Source organism: Enoplosus armatus, unplaced genomic scaffold, assembly GCF_043641665.1.
Source record: "Enoplosus armatus isolate fEnoArm2 unplaced genomic scaffold, fEnoArm2.hap1 Scaffold_74, whole genome shotgun sequence".
NCBI lineage: Eukaryota > Metazoa > Chordata > Actinopteri > Centrarchiformes > Enoplosidae > Enoplosus > Enoplosus armatus.
Genome location: NW_027261266.1, coordinates 2,478 through 23,150, shown reverse-complemented (window position 1 = coordinate 23,150; position 20,673 = coordinate 2,478). Strand labels below are relative to the sequence as shown.

Genomic DNA, 20,673 nt, shown 5'->3' with positions numbered 1-20,673 from the left:
TGCACTCTGAGCTCCTTGTGAAGGGAGATAAGCGATAAGAGAATTTCACTACATGGACCATTGAACTGTCACATTATTCTTACACAACACTGAAATGCCAGGACCTGGGAAAAGCTTGCATTATGGTTTGATGGTGATTAAAAGAAACTCTCCCGACACCTCAGCAAGAGAGAAAAGAGGATCAAACACAAACCCCATAGAAGTGAATGTCCACTCCTGTTATGGGTTTGTCCCTAACCTGGTGAGACCAACTGGTGTTGTGGCCCAATCACAAGGTCCAGACTGCAGCCAAGGCACTCAGCCCCAAGTCATCTGGCCAAGGTTGCCTTGATCTGACCAGACGAGCCAAGAAAAATACCACCAGACAATCCTTTTCATGCTTGACTTAAGCTCAAACATTCTCGCAATCCTCACTGCTCTTATTAGAAAGAGCGGAGCATGAGTCTGCACTCATTAATGCAGTTATTGTTCGGTGATTAAGTCGATTAAGAAAGGGCCCTCTGGTTTGACTAATGTTTACTTGTGGCTCTGACTACCGTGGCTTAACCAGACAATTGTGTAGTTGCCGGTCACTATGAGTGTGTGTGTGGGGAAACATACAGCAAAATAGAAGAGCACTTCAAAGTGATCCTTGCAACTTTTGAGCTTTGACTTTCAACACTGACACAATGTTGGATGCGAGACCTTTTACTCGGGGTGAAGTGGGACATTATGAGCACCCTGCATCTACCTAATTTTCTGTCGCACCATAATTACTTCTCTCTTCCTTCTAAGATTTAGGTCGGATAAGGAATGCAGTCTGATCTCGCAGGAGCTGAGCAGTCTCCAGCCAAATAACTCGTGACTCTATTGTTAACCGCTTGCCCTTTGTAGTACACGAAGCTTTTCTAGCACTCGAGGAGGGAAGCAGAAATAAGATTAGTGGCGTTCATATTGTCTGGTTTGGGTGCAGCGTTGCTCGATATTAGGTAGATTGTCTATGCTCCTTAAACAATGCTGCAGGTGAAAAAATGTAAAACCTGTGTTTGGCAATAAATCAGGTGCCCTAATACAGTACATCAGTGGCATTTAGTTTATTAGATCAGTGCTGCCCTCCTATGGCCATTTGGGAAAACAACACAAGACCCACACCAACACCATTAAATCCACCAATATTTTCTCGTGTCCACAATGAATCTTGAACATTTAAAATACATTTTGTCTTATGACATCACTTTGATTCATACCTAGTAGATAAAAGTTAATATAAAAAAAGGTAAACAAAAACAGGATATTTTGGGCTCATGTGGTGGGATGTGTCTACCTGTGACTTGCTGTTGCATTTCTCTCCTGTCTCCCTGTCTACAATCCACACACAATAAGGTGCTTAATTCCCCTAAAATAAAACAATGAAAACAAAGATTAGTACTTGATGACACACACTCAAAAATACATTAAACACTTTACTCTTAGACAAGTTATGTTTTTTATTTTTTCTCACAAACAAAGTTTGTTTACAAAAAGTAACGTCAAAAATAAAATTGTACCTATCTATTGCATGTCATGCTGGCAGTTTGAACTACATGCAAAAACAATAATAATAACATTGATAATAATCATTACTGTACAAAAAGTGATGGGGAAGATATGAGGCCAAACATCATCTCCAAACCAAACAAAAACACTTGCATTGAAAAAAAGGAGAGTTCTATAAAAAGGGTGTTTTTTTTTTTGCTCCAGATAGAGTCATGAGTTTGTACATGAGACTTAAACCAGGGCACAAGACTCCAAAACCACCCGGGTAGAGAGGGTTGTGTGAAACTGCATAGAGGCAGAGACGAGATTCCCTGCTCTAAAGACAGAGGGGTGAAGAGTAAAAGAAACAAAATGGAAGAGTAAAGAGGACTGTGGTGTGGGTGCTTGAAATAGAAGCACGCACACACATACAGAGTTAACCTATACAGTTTGAAGCCCTTACAACATAAAGTCATGCTTCATCGTCAATGTGGGAAACAACACAAAAGAGAAACTACATGAAATTATCATTGAACCTTATCACCTCTTCTCGAGATCCCTTAGATTGACTTGCTGTAAAAAGTGATATCTGAGGTATATGGCTTCACTTCATCCATCAACTACATGAAAAACAATATAGAGGGTATAACTCATGTTTTCCCAGAAGGAAAGCAGGAGGCGAACAAAGAATCCCATTGTTGCCTTCAACCACAGATGTGCCAGGAGCAGGTCATGGAGACAGAGACAAGACACTTTCCCAACCATTTCTAAATGCAGAGCAGAAAGGAAGGCGCCAGGAATAAAGCACACACTTTTTTATGTTTTCAAAATCCTTGAAATTTGGACATGAGAAGAGAGAAAGAATAGAGTTGGTCTGTGAAGAGGGACCGTGGCAGTGGATGCATATTTTCTCTATAGATGTGGGTGACAGAAATACAAAAAGTGTGTGAAAAAGTATGGATGCAACTTAACATGTGATTCTGAGAGAGTAAATCGGTGTCCCTTTGGTTTTTTTTAATCCAGTGTACTAAATTTATTACAAAAAAAGCATGTTACAAGATTTCAGGTCCCTCGTCTGAATGAGCAGTGCTTAAAATCAACGTTATCAAGCGTCCTTTGTCGAAGTCGGTGGCATCTGTTGACATCACATGGACTGGTATGCATGTTGTGTGTGTGGAGAAAGGGCTCCTGGTTGGGCTCAGTCGGTGCTGACCTGCGTAACCTGTGCCTCAGCTGTCTGGTTGGTGGACTGGATGAACATTGGTTGGGTCAGCTCCTGTCCTGCTGGCATCGTCACCTGCTGAATCTGATACAACTGCTGTAAAACAGAGAGACAGACAGGATGAATGAATTTCAATCCAACTACATGGTTTTAGACAAGTTTAGACTTGTTACAAGGTGCTATTTAGGTTGTTTCTACAATAAAATCTTTTATCTGATTGTATTTGAAATTTTATTCATGATTTCATTATCACATTTCTGTCTAATTCTTATTTGTGACACATTTTGTCTTTTCTGTTGGCTCATACAAATGAATACAAAATTCAATATTTCGCTCACTCTCACTGCTACAGCTTTGACACATTGGATATATTTAATGCATTTGTTACCTGTCCATCAGTAAACTGGTTGAACTGCTGCTGTCCTTGCTGTACCTCTGTCTGTGTGAGCTGAAAACAAAACAAGTTCAACGTGTAAATGTCAGAATCAGAATGAAAATGTTTGGATATCAGATGACTTGTTTTATGAATGCTAGGGTTGTTTCTGTCGTGATCACCTGCTGGGCGTTGGCGAGGGTCTGAATCTGTCCTTGGACCACTTGTGCTCCGGAGACAGGCTGGGCTAGACGGATGTATTGTAGCTGGCCTGTGTTTAGCTGCACCTGCACTCAACCAACACAAGGGGGAGACACAGTTTGGTTTAGAGTAAAGGTCATTGAAACGCAGAGGTCACAGCCATTTTCCTACTCTGGACAACAGCAACGAGAATCATTCCCTTTCTTCTGGTGAGTTGTTAACTTTGTAAAACTACTTCAGCCATTTTGTCTCTTTTAACCTGAGTCTCATTCAATTCCCTCCTTTTCAGACTCTGTTTGAGCTTCATCACCAATCCCTCCCCTAATTCCCATCACTTTTTCTTTCAGCTCGACACCATTTCTTACAGGAATTTGCTGGATCTCCCCTGTGTTGGTGATGATCTGCTGCATGACCTGCATGGTCTGGCCTTGGGCTTGAGCTGCCTGAGCTTGACCCTGGGCTGCAGCTTGGACAATCTGTACCTGCTGGCCTTCACCCACCTGCATGGCCACAGGTGCACTCTAATGGAGAGAAAAGAAGATAGAAAAAGAAAGATAGAAGAAGAAAGAAAGAGAGACAGACAGAAGAAGACCAAGGTAACACATTAGATGTTGAACAATAACTGGTACAGGTATGTAGTTTATGAATGACACGAAGCAAAGAACCAGGAAATAACTAACTTCCCTGGAAGATTTTAACCAGCTCCATGACGCTTATGTATCCTTTAATTTTAAAAGTCTGTTAAAAGGTCATCAGGCAGGTACAATGGATGTGGGGACATAAGGTGACAACGCAGGTTTCGAGTCCTCTCTTTCTCATCTGTCTGTCACACTATCTAGGAAAGGCCACATGATCTCATGCTGCGGTCGCCTCTACAGACCTCAGTCACCTGAACAGGACAGAGCTTGTAGGCAGCAGTCAGCTACAGGGCAACCTGTGTGTGTGTGTGTGTGTGTGTGTGTGTGTGTGTGTGTGTGTGTGTGTGTGTGTGTGTGTGTGTGTGTGTGTGTTAGTGAACATATAAAATGGAGGTGTGCATGTGTGTTTACCGTGATGGGTGTGCCCTGTGATTGCACCTGCACTTGCTGTAACTGCTGCATGGTGGCACCTTGCAGCATCTGATGGCCCGACAGAATAGGATGAGAAAATGAGAGAAAGACACACAGTGAGAAAGCAGCGATTGCAACAACTGAACACATGAATGTAAGCATGTGTGTATGCGGAGAAAGCTTAAATGTTAAGAGAAGCAAACAGTGACATATAAGCAGCAAATGACATTTAATGACATGTTCATGAATGATAAAGAAGCCGAGGTGAAATGTCAGAGAAAAATCATGGTGGAGTTTGGACAGGTTTTGAAAATGCGACAACATCAGAGTGACATTTGCAGCAGCTTAAGTAATGTCAACTGTGGTTTCATAAGTACTTATGAGAGAGTTGGTGACCTGAGAGAAAAATGACAGAATTGGTACAACAGTGACAACTCGTGACACTGCAAGCTTTGCACACGGGCACACAGACACATAAATAAAGGGTATGAATTGAGATCTATGCCCATCATCTTTTCCCACACTAAATCTTTTCTTTGTCTTCTTCATTCTAAAGCTTTTCCTGCCAACACTTCACTCCATAGACCCATATCTGTTGTACCAAACATGGCATGTGCCTGATGGGTAGTGGCAAGCTAACCAACTGTTTTACACCAGCAAATTCTTATGATGTGACTTCAATACCGACAAGAGGGAAAGTGTGATTAAGCTGGTAGACAAAACAGATACCTCTCACACTCAATGCAAAACTGAGGGGAAAATATTTAAATAACCGGGTTGCAATGACAGGGGGACTAAGATGAAGATGCAAAGATCCCCAGATTATATTTAATCTCAAAAGCAGTTAAAAATTTTGGGGGAAATTTAAAACTTTCAGTTATTATTATATTATTCCCTCAAGGGCCACCTTGTGCTACCTCGTAAATAGCCTACAATGGAGTCTACGTAAGGTGAGTGTCAAACTGTGACCTCCCTGCTCTCAGCGGGGACTGCAGCAGTAGCAGAGCTAGTGAATCGGGCCAGGTCTAAATGAGTATGACAGCTCAGCTAAAGGCAGTCTGCTGAAGCAGCATGAAGCACCACAGCAGTCCAGCAGCACGGCTACATTACATGCAGAGACCAAGCTGGAGAGAGAAGGCTTAACAGCAAAAGTAGTAGGAATGAGATAATTAGAAAGCGAGACAATTGAAAGGTATCCCTAAATACGCATGTTTGTTATCTTACTGACGTTCGAAAACACTGAGGGGGACGTTCTCCAGAGGGGGAACGCACTCTCCCCAATATATGTGTGTGAGTGTGTGTGTGAGAAACAGTGTGTGTTTTTGTATGTGTGTGCTAGGGACTCGGCTGCATTAAAAAACAACTACTGATCCCCAGTTTTTGTTTCTTTCAGCTCATTTCTCTGTAACTGAAACACACAGCACGAGTAAGGATGAGAAACACTCAGACAACAAAACATAAATGAAAAGTTTGACTAGCCATTGATAATATAAAATATACAATGCGTATTATATGATTTAGGCTCGGATACAGTAAAAATAGACAGGGACTGAAATTTCAATCAGTTTTTTTTTGTGTCTATAAATATTTTATTTCGATTACAATTCATACAAGTAAATAACAGAGGGGAACATTCTGTTTAGTAAAATGTTCAGTCTGCAGGGTTTCAGAAGGAGGGTGTGCATTTGTGTAGTTATTTGTGCTGGGTGTGTTCTGAGGTATTCCTGCTGGTGGGAGAGTGGTCAGCTACTGAATGTCAGCTAATATCAATAAAGCCAGGTGTGATGACACAGAGCAACAAGCCATATGCAGCATGATTCCCAGGACTGAGTGTAGAATGTGTTACTTAAACTACTTGGGAGCGGTAATCTTTCAGGTGTTTTACACACACACACACACACACACACACACACACACACACACTATATTTTGCATGACGTTCAGTGCGGGCTTCATTAACTGGTAATTTGTGTTTCTGTGGGGGACGTTAAGCCTCCCAGCTGTAGTCGCTTATTGACTTACTTCTCCACATCGCCCTTATTATTGCCTGAAATCCTCATATCCAGCTGTGGTTTCATTTTGTTGTTGCTTCTTTAAATGTTTGTGTGTCATTTGCACTCTGTGAGGTACTTTATGGCAAACCCTATCTTAGTAGTACCTGTCCTTGCTGTGGCTGTGCGATGATGATCTGTCCAGGCTGGATGGTCGTGGCTGTTTGTGCGCCGGGCTGCTGGGCCTGTTGTGCGCCCTGCACCTGTACAGCTCCAGGCTGCTGGGCCAGCGTGAAGTAGTACTGCACCGGCTCTGCTGGAGCTACTGACTGACGCATCTCCTCCTGAAAATGACACACAAACACAAACACACACACACACACACACACACACACACACACACACACACACACACACACACACACACACACACACACGCGTCAAAGAAGGCCTATCAGTCCATTACATCTCCATGAATTATTTTTGCAGGTGTAACGGTAGAGGAGGTCAGGTCTGATAAATAACTGATGGGATGTGGCTGGGGAAGAGTAATGTAATCTGGACATAAGATCCATTACAAGCACCATACTGGTCAATACCATAGACTGCAGGCCTGGAGGCATGCTAGGCTAGACATGGTGATATGTTTTAATTCTGATCAACCTGAACTATTTACACAAAAATACAGTGTCAAACATGTGTGCCTCTACTGTAATATAGGAACACTAAAACTTATGTGCACAGTTATTGATTTAAGTATGCAAATGGTCTCTCTGTGTCCGTCCGCTTCCTGGGTCAGCCACAGTTTGTGCAGCGTCACAGTTTGTTGGGATTCAGTTTACTCAACACAGTCCAGCAGGTTAGATGCTTGCTTGCATGGGGACTTGAACCCAGTTCTAACAATTATTACAAATCAAATGACCAGCAAACACTGACTGACCTGTGTCATTCTGCTTCATAACCAACTAATGAGCAGGGCTTCATCTTGATGAGGTTTGTCCATCACCAGAAGCGTAAACATCCCTCTCCCAGCTCCATGACAACACAGCTGAGAGTGTAGGATGTTTACATGCCTGGAGACCGTCTACTTGACAACGAATTTAAATATCCCATTCCTCCATCTGGTATCCTACATTTGTATACAGAGCATTAATCTCCTGCTTGAGCAAAACTTCAACGTGATATGCTGTTTTCTGTAAGAAAAGGCACTTGATTTTATCCTTATTGAAGTGGTCCCTGGTAGTTGACATATTCAAATGCTTGATGAAGTTGTGCTTTTTCTGTTACTAATGGTACAAACTAGTGTCATTGCTGGGGTTACTGTTGGTTGTGGGAGGCAACAAGATGCTGCAAACATCCGACTGAAAGCCCTCGTTGTCCAAACCCCAGCTTCCAGTCAAGGATGTTTACAGCACCTCCAGCTTGCCAACAATGAAAAGCACATGAGACGAAGACACAAATGATAAGCTCTTTTTCCTGTACCAACTTTAATGTGGAAGGATATTATTTTCCCCCAAAAAACATTGGATACATGTGTGGGTAATAAGACGATCCCGGCAGTGTGTGCTTTCCTACCTGTCGTTTAGGTGGCTTCAGGTCGTCCCGAGGCACGATGTCAATCAGGAAGTCAAACTGGTCAAACTTTGTTATTGCCATGGCAATGTCGTTCCTCTGTAAACATAACAGACACAGAGGGTCAAGCGATGATGTCAGACTTTAATTATGCTAATTCAATACATGCAGCGACCTATATATAAACATGCCTCAAGGCCTAAGGTCAACTCTCCTAAAATAGCCACACAAGAGGCTACTGTGGAATTGAAATAAAGTTCCCAGTAGTACTGTAACAGGTGTTTGCTTTGATAACTGAGCTCAAATGGAGAGAGGAGGAGTTTAGTGCTGAATCAACTAGTTAAATTTATTTGACTATTTTAATAATTGACTCATCATTTGGGTCATTTTTCAAGCAAAAAATGCTAAACATTTTCTTGTTCCAGCTTCTCCAGAGTCTTCTATGCAACTATATATGTAAATCAATATCTTTGGGTTTTAGACTGTTGGTTGGACAAAAGACGCAGCTTTGATGTGTCACCTCAGGGTCTGTGAAACTGTGACTGACATTTTTCACAATTTTTTTACATTTTCTAGACAAAACAGTGAATCAAGAATTAGATGAGGAAAAAAGACAGACTAAACAATAATGAAAAAACGGATTCATAAAAAACAATCACCCTAGCATCCCAATCATAAACATGGGTGTGTGTGATGGGTGGAAATGAACAGGAATGATGCTTCCCTGCCCTCATGAGAACATGCTCCGCTGCTATACCCCTTCCTGTATCCACAGCAGTGTGCTGTCTCTGTGGAATTTTCCACAGGATATTGGCTGTCAGGACCCCCCATTGTGGCCCTCCCTGCACTAGAGGCTATTTATAGTAGCTTGATTAATATCTAGTAACACCAGGTCACATCTACACTTGTTCTATTGATGAGCGTTGCTATGGTGACCCCAACTGGCGTGCCCTCTTCACAATAGGACTCGGGCTCTGCGTGCGTGTGTGCGAACATGTGGAAATGAAGGGTACCGTTTTCCCCTCACTAAAGGCACAAGAAAAATCATACATTCAAGGAATTCAACCGTCACATGTACCTCATGCATCATCTGTGGTGTAAAATGTAATTAACATGTAAACCTGCACAGTAAATTAAGTTTCTATTTAAAGCATGGCAGCGTAGAGTTCTAACAATGGAGAGTTTCATGCAACAAAAAAAAAAAAGACTCCGGGTCAAAGATAAGCCAAGACAACAGCAAAGTGAACACACTTCCAAAGTAGGTAGTTCAATTTAAGACTCCTCCAAGGCCAACTGCGATGAGAGTGATTACGCTCTTTTTTTCTGGTCTCTTTTTCTACCTGCGTTGGCAAACACACACATATCCATGGGCTGCTAATCTCTCAGAGGTATGTGAATGGATAAAGTAGACTTAAAGGCTTTCATGTTCTGCTCCAGAGTTTTCCCCTCCTGACGTCCAGGTGAGACAAGCTGATTTTCCCAACTGTTCCCATCAGCGCTCTCGTGTTCTCGGCTTCACATCATTCCAGAGATGAGTGAGTCCATCTTATTCAACTTTGGGACAGCAGAGGAGGCAAAATGGCACCGGAGGGAAAAGTGGGTCAACGGCACCCGCCTGGCTTTGCTTTCAAAGCCAATGGAGGGAGAAAGAACTAAACAGAGGGATCGTCCTCAAGGGGATGCTGGTATGGGGCCTCTGCTTGTATATGCACACAGACACTCAGTGAATAGAAAGCAACAAACCAAAAAGACAGCCAAATGATGCAAGGGTGTGGGAGAGGCGTTAAAGAGAAAAAGATGGTAAAAATGTACAGAAGGAAGAAAGAGGAAGTGCAATTATTACAAAAGACGGATGTGACACTCCCAACCAATAGGGCAGAAAGAGAGTAAGAGGACAGACAGTTCAATTGGTTTCCTCAACTGAAGCGTGATCTGATCAAGGTAAAACATGTGTCATACAAGGAAGATATGAAGGAGTGAAAAAAAGGATGACAAGAACAGAGTTCACACATCTCTTTGAGTGAGTCTGACCTGTAGCGTGCGTCTCTTGTTGTCCTCGGTGTGGATCCATGCTCTGAGGGTGAGCTCTGTGATGAAGATCTGAGCTGCCTTGGCAAACAGGACTGGAGCCTCTGCACTGATCATCTGTACAGAGGAGATGGAGTTACACCCTGGTTAAATACACCCACAGACTATCAAACATCAATCACATACCAGCTAAAACATGAATCACTCAGGACCTGAGTAACAAATGGCTGCATTACATTCACGGGTGCTGCCAAATAAGCAATACATACATTCATTTGCTTAAAAAGACCACATAATAATTCGTTTATATATGCTAATGCATCAGCCCAAAACACTATGCAAACAGAACTATTCTTGCTTAGCAGGAGAATGTCACATTTCTATTATTTTCATTACAGTTGTGAGTTGCCTTCAAACCTTTGTTTGTCCCCAACAGTCAGATAAAAATCACTGGTCTGCAGGCCTCTAGTGGCAAATGGCAAATTGCTTAGCTTCAGGCTCCACTTCTTCACATCGAGTGGCATTGAACTCTCCGACCAAGCCACACGATAATTAGTTAAGTATATGGACATAAATGTAAAGCTCAAATGTACAAGATGGACTGTAATGATATCACACCACTCACATATACACATGCAGTGAAAGCTGCTGTGTCAGGACAGAAGGGTCCTCTCTTCAGATATGTTAGTGATCTCCTGATCTCTTTACCTCTTTAAGCTGCTGCTTAACTAAGGGGATAGTGCTCTTGACACGACACATTCAAGCCACACACGCACACACACGTTCCAAGGCTTTGTCTTTAGAGACTATGAACAGCCCAGGCTGATAATCTGGTGTAATGGGGAAAAAATAATCACTCCTCCTTGTGCCTCAACTGTCCAGTTCAATGCAACTGGCAAATGTTGGGAGATAAAACCATGGTATATCCTTAACCGATCTGAGAGATTAGTATTGGTATCAAGGTGTATTTAAAGTGCATTTCAGTTATAATAAGCCCAATAAAATTCCGATGGTTAATGTATTTTACCCAGTTGGTGATCGATATAAACCACAATTGCAGCAACGTGGAATGTTTTAAAAAGTCGACAAGCAGCTATAATCCCCGCAATGTGGAGCCAAAAGCAGTTACATACAACTACTTCTTATTGATACAATGCCAGTGCTTCACAAAGTGGTAATAACAGCTACTTGCTACATAATCAGTTTTGCAATTTCACTTAATGTTGCTTGATTATTCCTGTATACACACTGTTAATATGTTTTGATGTAAACCCATTTGGTATAAATAATGAACTTCTTATCAACAGACACTGACGAAAGCACAAGAGCTGATAATATTTTTCCATTATAAAATAAGTCCAACAGGCCATTCACGGCCACTGAGTGGTCTGAGCACAACAGGATACAAACCAACAACTTGATAGAATGCACACGCCAAATTAAAGAACATTATCTGTCAGGCTTTAAGGCACTAAAATAATGCAAATTTTGTCTAAAAATTAAAGTAAAATCAGAAATGTATTTAAAAAAACTGGCCGCCTATTTTTTCCCTTAATCCTATCTCAGTTATTCAAAATTACCAGTATGCTTAGTAGGAAGGTGGCTTTTCCAATTTCAACCATAACATGGAAATGTGTCATATGCTCTTATGGGTTTGGTCACATTTGTTGTGGATTTAATTTCTGGGTTTTATGAAAGGAATTCTGCTAGAGCTATGGGGTTCCTTTAACTACATACTCGCCATCTATTTTCTCAAAATTGTTAATCATTTAGGCCGTCCTCTTACCTTGACATCTTCATCCAGCTTCATGATTTTCTTGATTCGAGCCAGAGGCAACTCCTGCACGCGAAAATCCTTCTGAGAAGAACAGATGTGTGGTCAGTTAAAGGCACAGAATAGAGCTCAAGTGCTTTAGTATTTGCAAGAGTGCACGTTATAACCATATAAAACCATTGAATCTTAGTGTTAATTTGGCTGGTATGTGTGTGTCTGTCTGTTTCAGTGGACATAGCGTACCACAGTCAGGTTCCTGATCTCCTCCATGACACGAGGCCAGAAGGACTGCAGGGTTTGCTGCGCATCGCTGCCCCCGGCTCCAAACGCATCTGCGGACATCCTCTACTCTGCTGCATCAAGGAATGACAGGGGAGGAGAGAGGTGGGAGCAAAAGGTTAATTATTAGAAAACACAAAAACAAAGACATGACAAGTGTCTGAATCGTCACAAGACATGAGTCCAGGACACAGGATACAGTGTCCGTCCAAAGAAGGCCTGTGCTGCCCAGAGCTCTTCCCGTGTGTCAGAACCACTTATCCTATCATAGCCTATAATTATAATACAGTGAAATCTAAAATAGAGCCCCAAAGGGCCTCTATTCTTGTTCTTGTGGGATGTTGACATGCCCAAGTACCCACCACCAGACTGGCTGCAAACTCCCAGGTTATGAATAGGGTTGGGAACCGAAAATCGGTTCCAAATCCAAAATGCCAAGAACCAGGTACCCGTTAAACAATGAGAATTTCAGTTCTGCTTATTGGTTCCTTAATGCAATAACCCTTTATTATTGCAAACAAAGGCTACAAATCTGCACCTGCATCAACGCAACAGTTTAGATACAAGCATGCATGGCAAACGTCACAACAGGAGTGAAAGATGGACCACAGAAGTGTGGCTTCACTTTATTAAAGACTAGGAAAAGTGCAATGCATGTGGGAAGCTAACTAGCTGTAAGTCAGGTTGCACATTAAATTTGACCAAACAGTTAAGGCAGCACGGTTTCGATCTGAAAGAATGTTCAGTGTTTCAGTGTCTACTAGCCCGAGTGTGTCACCAGACAACGCTAGCAAATGGAAATTCTGTGCTGACTGTGGATCATATGTTTTCATTATTATATTATTTTTTTTATTATGAATGGTTCTATCACCTTCAGCACATAACGCTGCTGGTGACCCCACGCACTGGGGACAACTCTGAAGCCACAAATCTAGGAGACGCATGTGTGTTTGTGTTAGAGAAAAAAAACCTCTCGACAACAACTACATTCCAGTTTTTTAATGGACGCACATTGTGAACACATAAAGATTCAAGAACTTTATTTGTCACATGCAGGATGTGCAGTGAAATTTAAAATGTAAATACCCACAGAGATAGCACAGAACATAGAACAGAAAGCAACCACAATAATTACAATATTTACAATAATATTAATATATGTTTGTATTTTTAATATATATAAAATGTGAAAATCTGAAAGAAATATGTCATGTCAATCTGTACTTGTAAGTGTATGCATGAGATGATGAGTATGAGGAACTTAGTGGGTGGGCCCTGGTAAGATCAGTGTTCACAAGCCTGATGGCCTGAGGTAAGAAACACGTGCATGCATACCAAATCCAGAAGTTGTAAAGTGAAATAAACCAACTGTTACACACACATGCATGTAGACATAAAAGCCCGTGCTTCTATAAGGACTCCGACGGTTTGAAAGAGGATCCAGCAGGTTACTATGGCATGCCAGGAATCTGCTGAGGGAATATTGGCCTGCCTGTCTGAGCATGCAGAGCTTGGAGTGTCTGGATCGCACTCTTTCACTCTCTCCCTTTTCTCCCTACCTCAGTGAAAAGATTTGGCAGAAGGGAGAAGAAAAAGAAACATGGGGGGGACTGAACAAGAGATGAGTGTGTGGAGCTACTCAAGAGAGACGGGTTGTGTTTGTGTGTGTTGCTGAGGGAGGGGTAGTGCCTTGTCCAGTTCAGCATTAATCCAGCGCTAAGACAAAGTGCCAAAGGCTTTAACAGGGGGAGGTAAGAGACAGACAGGGCCGCAGTCAGACTGCTGTGCAAACTAGCTATGTGGGTCAAACAAGACAGAAAGAGGGAGACGCAGAGAGAAAGAGAGAGACGTGACAGAACAAAGAAAAAGAGTGTTAGGAGAAGGGGGGGTCTCCTCTTTATCTTCTCTTTCTTTTCTCACTCTGGGCCAACAAGCATGAATGGCTCCAGCTCTGGTCCAGCTGACAGGCCAATACAAAACAAAAGACAGCCTTTCACTCCAACTCCAACACTCCATCTAGTGTCTCCCTTGTTACAGCGGTGTTGTAGGGGATTGTTTTGACTTTGGGTCCACGTCAGCTCCTTTATTCATACCACTCAAGTGCAGTTGTAAATATTTTACACAGATAAATCACTAATTCAGAATGCAGGCCCCTTTACCTGATTGATTTTTGACAGGAAAGATTGCTTCTCCAGCAGTTGTGGAAGTTACTGAATAATATAGAAGAAGCACTGCTACATCCTGTTCTGTCATTCAGTTTTCGACCGAGAGTAGCCTAAATCAATGAGACAGAATGGCAGCAGGGGGGGTGGCTTTATATAAATCAATCAGGCCGCTTGTAGCTATGGCATGCCAGGCTAGTGATTGACCTTGACAATGTCTCCCCTTCTCTGACTGACGCTCCAGTGTCCAGTTGCATTTCAAGGTTGATTGAAATCCTGCAGTCACAAGAACAATCCCAGCATTCCACAGGGCAGGAATGACTGATGGGAATTGTAGTTTTTCTCCTCTGCCTGATGGGTGAAGTGACCTCTGCCAATTCTTTCACGGCCCCTGTGTAATTTGCAGCGCCATAACCATGCAAATAGGGTGAACAAAATAAGGGCAACTAGAGCAATTTGTTTTTCCAGCTAAGTAGCATTTTAGCACCCACATCAGCACTTGATCTTGTGATCATTTTGAACAAGACAACCTTGTGTATCTGTGTGTGTACTGTCTGCCAGTTTGTGTGTCTCTCTCCAACTGGTCGCTCGATAAGAAACAATAATTAGGCAATTCATTTAACAGCATTACAGACAACCATCAGGCTAATTACCATGGTAACAACGCTGTGGCCCAGAGGAAACACAGGAGGATAGAGGAGTTAAAATAGCAAATGATTCAATTGATGAAAAAGATAAGTAAAACACGTAGGCCACCCTAGCTCTTTCTTCTGCGCTACCTCACTTCTCTGAAACCCGTACCTTTTCTCTTAAAACAGAAAGAGAGCTGTTATTAAACATATACACCCCAACCCCCTCTCTCTGACCCTGTGACCTTCTAAATACACCACCACTAACCACAGCAGCAGCAGCAGGGCGGAGGGAGGGGGGGGGCAGAGGGGAAGTCAATATGTGAAAAGAAATGAGAAAGCAAGTGTGGCGAGAAACAGGCTGAAGCGTGAGAGGGGGAAAAAGAAACAGAACAACGTATGTGAGAGAGACGAGAAGGGCAAAGTATCAACATGCCCTTGAGCGTTGCTCCTTCAGCTAGCTCGTGTGTTCTACCTACATTAAACCAATATTACCCTATTTCCCAAGGTTTTGCATCAACGGAAAGTTTGCGTGGGAGCCCGCTGATATCTGGCACACAAGTGCAGAACATAATGTCTTCTGCTGACTTCTGCAACACCTTCTATGGTCTGGGTCTAGACTAGTCAAACAAACACTCTGAGTGGGGCTATACACTGCACAAAGAAAATCAATTTTGAAACTCCCCAAAAGCTAATAAATGTCAACGTTACACAAGTTGTAAAAGGTCTGGAGGTTGACACAGACAACTAGAGAAAGCCAATGTCAAGATGACTTATTTTGTCTGTAGTGATAAGTACTATTTGCTTCTGTATTTCAGGTCTCTAACCTATAGTATTCTTTGAAGTGCTACATGGAAATCTGTACTAAAGAATTTGTTAGAGCTTGTTAGTCCAGTTCACTCTTTAATACTTGGTCAGCATTGTAAGTGGCTCTAAATAAAGTGCCCAAAAATGTTGTGAATGTATTGTACTTTCATGTGAGCTTGTTAGTCTGGATAATACTGTGCATCATTCTGTTGAAATGAACCTGACAAGCTAATCTCTGCTGTGTTGTTTAAGCTGCTACTGTATGCTATATTAGGGAACATTGTGTTTTGTTTTGTTTTTTTGCGCTGTGCATCTCTCCTCTCCTCTTCCCTGCGGTTCTGTTGTCCTTCATCAGGTCATCGAGACAGAGAGATGCCGGTGTTGGGTTTCATACGAACTCTGCTGTGTGTGTGAGTCTTTGAGGACAAATGTGATGTCTGTGCTTTGTCGACATTGTCCAACACAGCAACTTGCTCTTCCTCCTTCAGCTGCTCTACATCTCTCTTCCTGTCTCATCTCCAGTACTTCCCATCTCTCTCTGTCACTCGTGGGTGTGTGTTTCTCTCTTGCTCTGTCTTACTTACTTTCACCTGATCCCCCTCTTCCAACTTCTCTGAGAAAGTCAATGTTTCTCCGCTTGCAGCAGCTGAATCAGCGCTAATGTTGTTCTGCCAGCCCAGTCCTGCATCTCTCCTCTCTCGTTCTCTCATTCCTCCCTCCCTCCCTCTCTTGCTCACTGGCACGTCACATCAAGGGGCCACTCACAGCAGCATCAACGACTCGCTCCAACTCTGACATCACACCACTTTACAGGAGCCTTCAATTCCTGTCCAAATAAACCTGATAGCAGCGCAGGCAGAAAGGCAGAAGACCGGGAAAAAACAACAAGATAATATCACTTGGCCATATGCCTATTCATTTGTTCTTTAAGATTAGTACAAGAGCAAGGAAAGGGCAAAGAGGCAAAGTTTTCAGTGTCAAACTCACTTAGGCATCGTTGTAAAAGAGTACAGTTGAGCAAATGAATGAATTGGTCTTTGGTTAAGGTGAAATGTCCTACAGTTAATTGCCCCCTTAATGACCTGGTGTTTGGTGTAAATAGAGTTTAATTTTGCTGTGTAGTTGATAGGTAATGAGGCATGGCAGTTTAGGACAACCTGCTTTTTTAGAGGCAGACGAGTGAACTCTTCCCTGAGGTGTTTCAGCATCACATTGTCATTGTGCTGAAGAACTCCTCATCTCAACCCAGATCTTTCCCTGAAGCAGAGCTGACACTTCACATTGAAGTGCACTGAGAGGACCTGACCCACACAGAAATAAAGGAGTATATACAGTACCAAATTAATGTGTAAATGTGTGGCGAGCATTATAATTTGCCATAAGGTCACAGAGAAACTTAATTGATTTGATTAATTCATTAATCTAATTTTGCGATCACAATCCAGAACACTACTACAGTTTTTTTGCAGTTCTGTAAATAGTTGCATATTACATTGTTTTTTAGAATATAGTTCAGTCAATATGGCTGTTAGCATACAACATGGATAAGGGCAAATTAACATAAATTGTGTTGACATATGATAGAAGGAGGGGATGACAAAGAGGAGGGAATAAAAGAAAAAACTGATTATTTCTTTCCCCCATACTATAACCTTTAAGTAGCCTTCCACATTGTTACTCTTCATGGTTACTAACAGTTAAAACATCAGGCTGTACAAAGAGCAAACATATACCAGTTACCACTATGTTTCACTATAAATGATGAAATCAACTGAAAGATATTTTCTTTTTGTATGCTACAGTGCCAACTATTTTTGTTTTGCTACACTGACATGTCTTTAGCAAGAGGTCAATTTTCCACATGCTGCTGAGTGAAACTGTCAATGATGCACAATGGGCAGTTTGGCAGGAAGGTCACTAAAGGTTTGTCTGCTAGATTTAACTGGCCTCCTAAGCAGAAAAACAAATGCAACTCTGTTTACACAACATGCATGACTATAAACTAGGATATAATCATTGGACCACAGACAATCTTTACCTTTAACATTCAGTATGTCAGTTTTATTTCAATTTACTATGCCCCTATCGATGGAATAAACACAGCCTACGTAACATATATCATAGTGACAAACATTTATTTTAAATGATGGTCATAAATCAAAAGGTGTATTTACAAATCCTAAACTATTAAAGCGTTCCCCTTGCTGAACCCACTCGTAAGTACAACACAGAAACAAACTGGCAGGGTTACAGCATGCAGAGTAAATGATCTACTCAGGCAAAACAAAAAACAAGAAGTTCCCAGCCAGGAATTACAGATTAACTACTGGGACACGCAACATTTTCACAGATGTTGGTGCAAATATTTTGTGATTTAAAAAAAGAACAGACGGGGTTATAATGACAGACATGCTCGCTGTGACCGGCAGTGCAACATCCATTTGGCATGGCCGGACCGAACTAGTCAACCAAACAGCCCTTCAAACTTTGCCCTTGGTTCTGCTTCAAGCCAACTCCAGGAAGTGCTAGTCACTGATCTCCCAAGGTCATTCAACAGAGGAGAGAGAGAAACCAGAGAGGGAGGAGGGAGAGGGGGGGGGGGGGGGGGGGAAGAGAGAGAGAGAGAGAGAGAGAGAGAGAGAGAGAGAGAGAGAGAGAGAGAGAGAGAGAGAGAGAGAGAGAGAGATGAAAGAGGGAAGGGGAGAGAGAGGGGGAGGATAGAAAAGGACAGGTTTTTCAACTTTCACTGCAGCACTTAAGTGACCCCAGTGGTTCGGGCTGTGTACTTTCTAAGACGCTTAATAAAAACATCACATACTCTACATATTAGCTGTTACTTTGAGTTTCGCTTCCGCTGTGTCCTCTCATCTCCCTCTACATGTTTCCTTCTCATTGCTGACAGAGAGACTGCGGGAGCCAATCTCACATTCCTGTGACCTTCATCCAGTGCTAGGCCCAGTCTCTGGCGTCAAAGTAGGCAGGGCTAAAGCTACCTGCATATTACAAGCTGGAACACAGCTGACTCCCCCTGGCTGCCCACACTGTCTTTAGTGACAGTGTACACATGTAAAAACACAGGAGGGGGCAGGGGCAAGGGCAAAAGAGTGAACGCTCCGCTCCGTTTGTGGTCACCTGAGTGATAAGCTGAAAGCCCTAGCTATGTCTAAGTGGTTTTCGTGTTTCGTTTACTTTTTCTTTCCCCAGGTATGCCTATGGTTCAGTACGGGGTACAAATGATATTCAAATCTCATGCAGACAGCAGCCAACCCTGGATTTGGCAGCAAGGGCTTCAACTTAAGAGTTATTTTTAGTCTCCCTCTCTCAATCTCCCGCACACTCTCTCTCTCTCTCTCTTTCCCCAACGGGACTTTGTTTTGTCAAAGGCACCAATGGAAACTTTCAATTAGGGAGCAAGGGAGGGGAGAGAAAGGGAGTCAGAGGCAAGTGAGAGAAGAGGCGCCCTCCAAAGATTCCATCAAAAGAGATCAGATCAAACTATTAGCCTCCTCTGCCCCTGAAGCTGACAGGCTGACAGTCTGTCCCATCTGGGTGTCTGGCACTGTCGGGGCGGGGGCCTGGGGGGTCCTGAGGTCACTGCAACCAGCTGCACCTCCACCCCTGGGGACCCCTGACACCAACAGTGACAACAACACTGAGAGATATCCTCTCAGAGTCCACCATATACAAAAAATCTCCTTTCAACATGGATGCCATCTTTGCCTCTGAGCTCTGCGTCACTGTCTGGCGCTAGCGTGTAAACAAGGACGTCCGGGGGAAAGCGGGGTCCGGACCAGCACCGCGAGCCACTGCGGCCACAGGCCCCGAGGATATCAACACCACCAAGACAGTGAAGTGCATCTGAGCAGAGAGTCTGGCTGCCATGCACTTGCATGCAGTCAATAGAAGGGCACTGAGTAAGTGTTGTCTGTGTACATGGTGGTCCAAAGTCAAAACACAACAAGTGACAGCCAAAGACTCTACATTGTTACTTTAAGAATGGAAAAAAATACATCTTTTTTTTTTGTTTTGTTGTTTTTAAAACCAGTCCATTCTGTAAAAAGCATCAACGTTGTACTGAAGGACATAGATGAGAACACACAACACACACACACACACACACACACACACACACACACACACACACACACACACACAACTCCACTCTTCCAAGGAGAGTACTACAGGACAGGAAAGGGAGGGGGATTGAGGACGGCTGTAAAGGACAGATACCGTCTCATCACTGCAGAGCGTGATGGAGAGAGAGACATCAGAAAGTGAACAGAGGTGAACAATTTATTCAGAAAACTCAAAGGCTAAACAACTTGACAGGTCTTCTCTCTGTGTGCGTGTGTTTTCAGCGGTGAGACTTACCCTGTGCCCTTCATGGTGAACAGTCTGCCCTATGGACCAGAGCAGAATAGAGGGAAACAGATAGCCCTGTTCAAGTCTCCTTGAGAGCAGCAGCGGCAGCAGGAAGAGGAGGCACAGAGGTTGACAGAAAAACTCTCTCAAGCTCCTTCACTTCCTCCAGTCCCCTGATCGTATCAACAGACAAAAGGCACTCTGGCTCCACTGGACGGCTTTAAAAAGGCTCTCAGCCTGGACACACAGAGAAGAGCAAGCCCCCCTTCTTCTACCCCTCCCCCCTCCTCTCTTCCACTCTCCCTTTACACATTGCCCCGTCTCCTCCAGCAGCCCCCCAACGTCCTCCTCCTGCCTAAACATACAGCCCAGTCTCTCCTGCTTCTCTTCTGACCAAGTCCCCTCAACTTACTGACCTCTCTCTTTCTCTGTCTTTTTTACTCTCTCACCCCTCTCCCTCTCTCTAACCAGTGACCCGTGCGTTTGTCTTTGAGCTGACCCCTGGCCCGGCGCAGAGAAGAGGGCGAGAGGGAATAGAAAGCCAGCACAGCAGCAGGCAACAGCGCAACAGCAGGCAAACAGTACAGCGGCACTCCCGACACACAGACAAAAATCTCTAGCCTCCTTCCCCTTTAACATTCAAGAGTAATCAATCTAGCATGCTACATGATACTCAAACCCCGCCTCACACCCGGCTCCCACCTCACTCTGACACTTGCAACCAATGAGA

At 43.1% G+C, this 20,673-nt stretch overlaps 1 protein-coding gene across 6 annotated transcripts; it reads right to left on the bottom strand.

Annotated features, from left to right (window-relative positions):
• Nucleotides 1-1,441: 1,441 nt before the first annotated feature.
• LOC139307310 (nuclear transcription factor Y subunit gamma) lies at nucleotides 1,442-20,167 on the bottom strand. 6 transcript variants are annotated; one of them, XM_070931121.1, is made up of 11 exons: nucleotides 19,953-20,167; nucleotides 11,948-12,057; nucleotides 11,717-11,788; nucleotides 9,934-10,047; nucleotides 7,906-8,001; nucleotides 6,498-6,674; nucleotides 4,340-4,408; nucleotides 3,656-3,811; nucleotides 3,272-3,376; nucleotides 3,105-3,164; nucleotides 1,442-2,812 (listed from the first exon to the last, which is right to left on the bottom strand). In XM_070931121.1, the coding sequence occupies exons 2-11, from the start codon at nucleotides 12,044-12,046 to the stop codon at nucleotides 2,693-2,695; spliced, it is 1,068 nt and encodes a 355-aa protein (XP_070787222.1). In that variant the 5' UTR covers nucleotides 12,047-12,057; nucleotides 19,953-20,167; the 3' UTR covers nucleotides 1,442-2,692. The 6 variants fall into 6 exon arrangements, with proteins under 6 accessions (XP_070787222.1, XP_070787224.1, XP_070787223.1 ...); XM_070931123.1 differs by having other exon boundaries at nucleotides 11,717-11,785; XM_070931122.1 differs by lacking the exon at nucleotides 19,953-20,167 and adding an exon at nucleotides 16,166-16,247.
• Nucleotides 20,168-20,673: the final 506 nt, after the last annotated feature.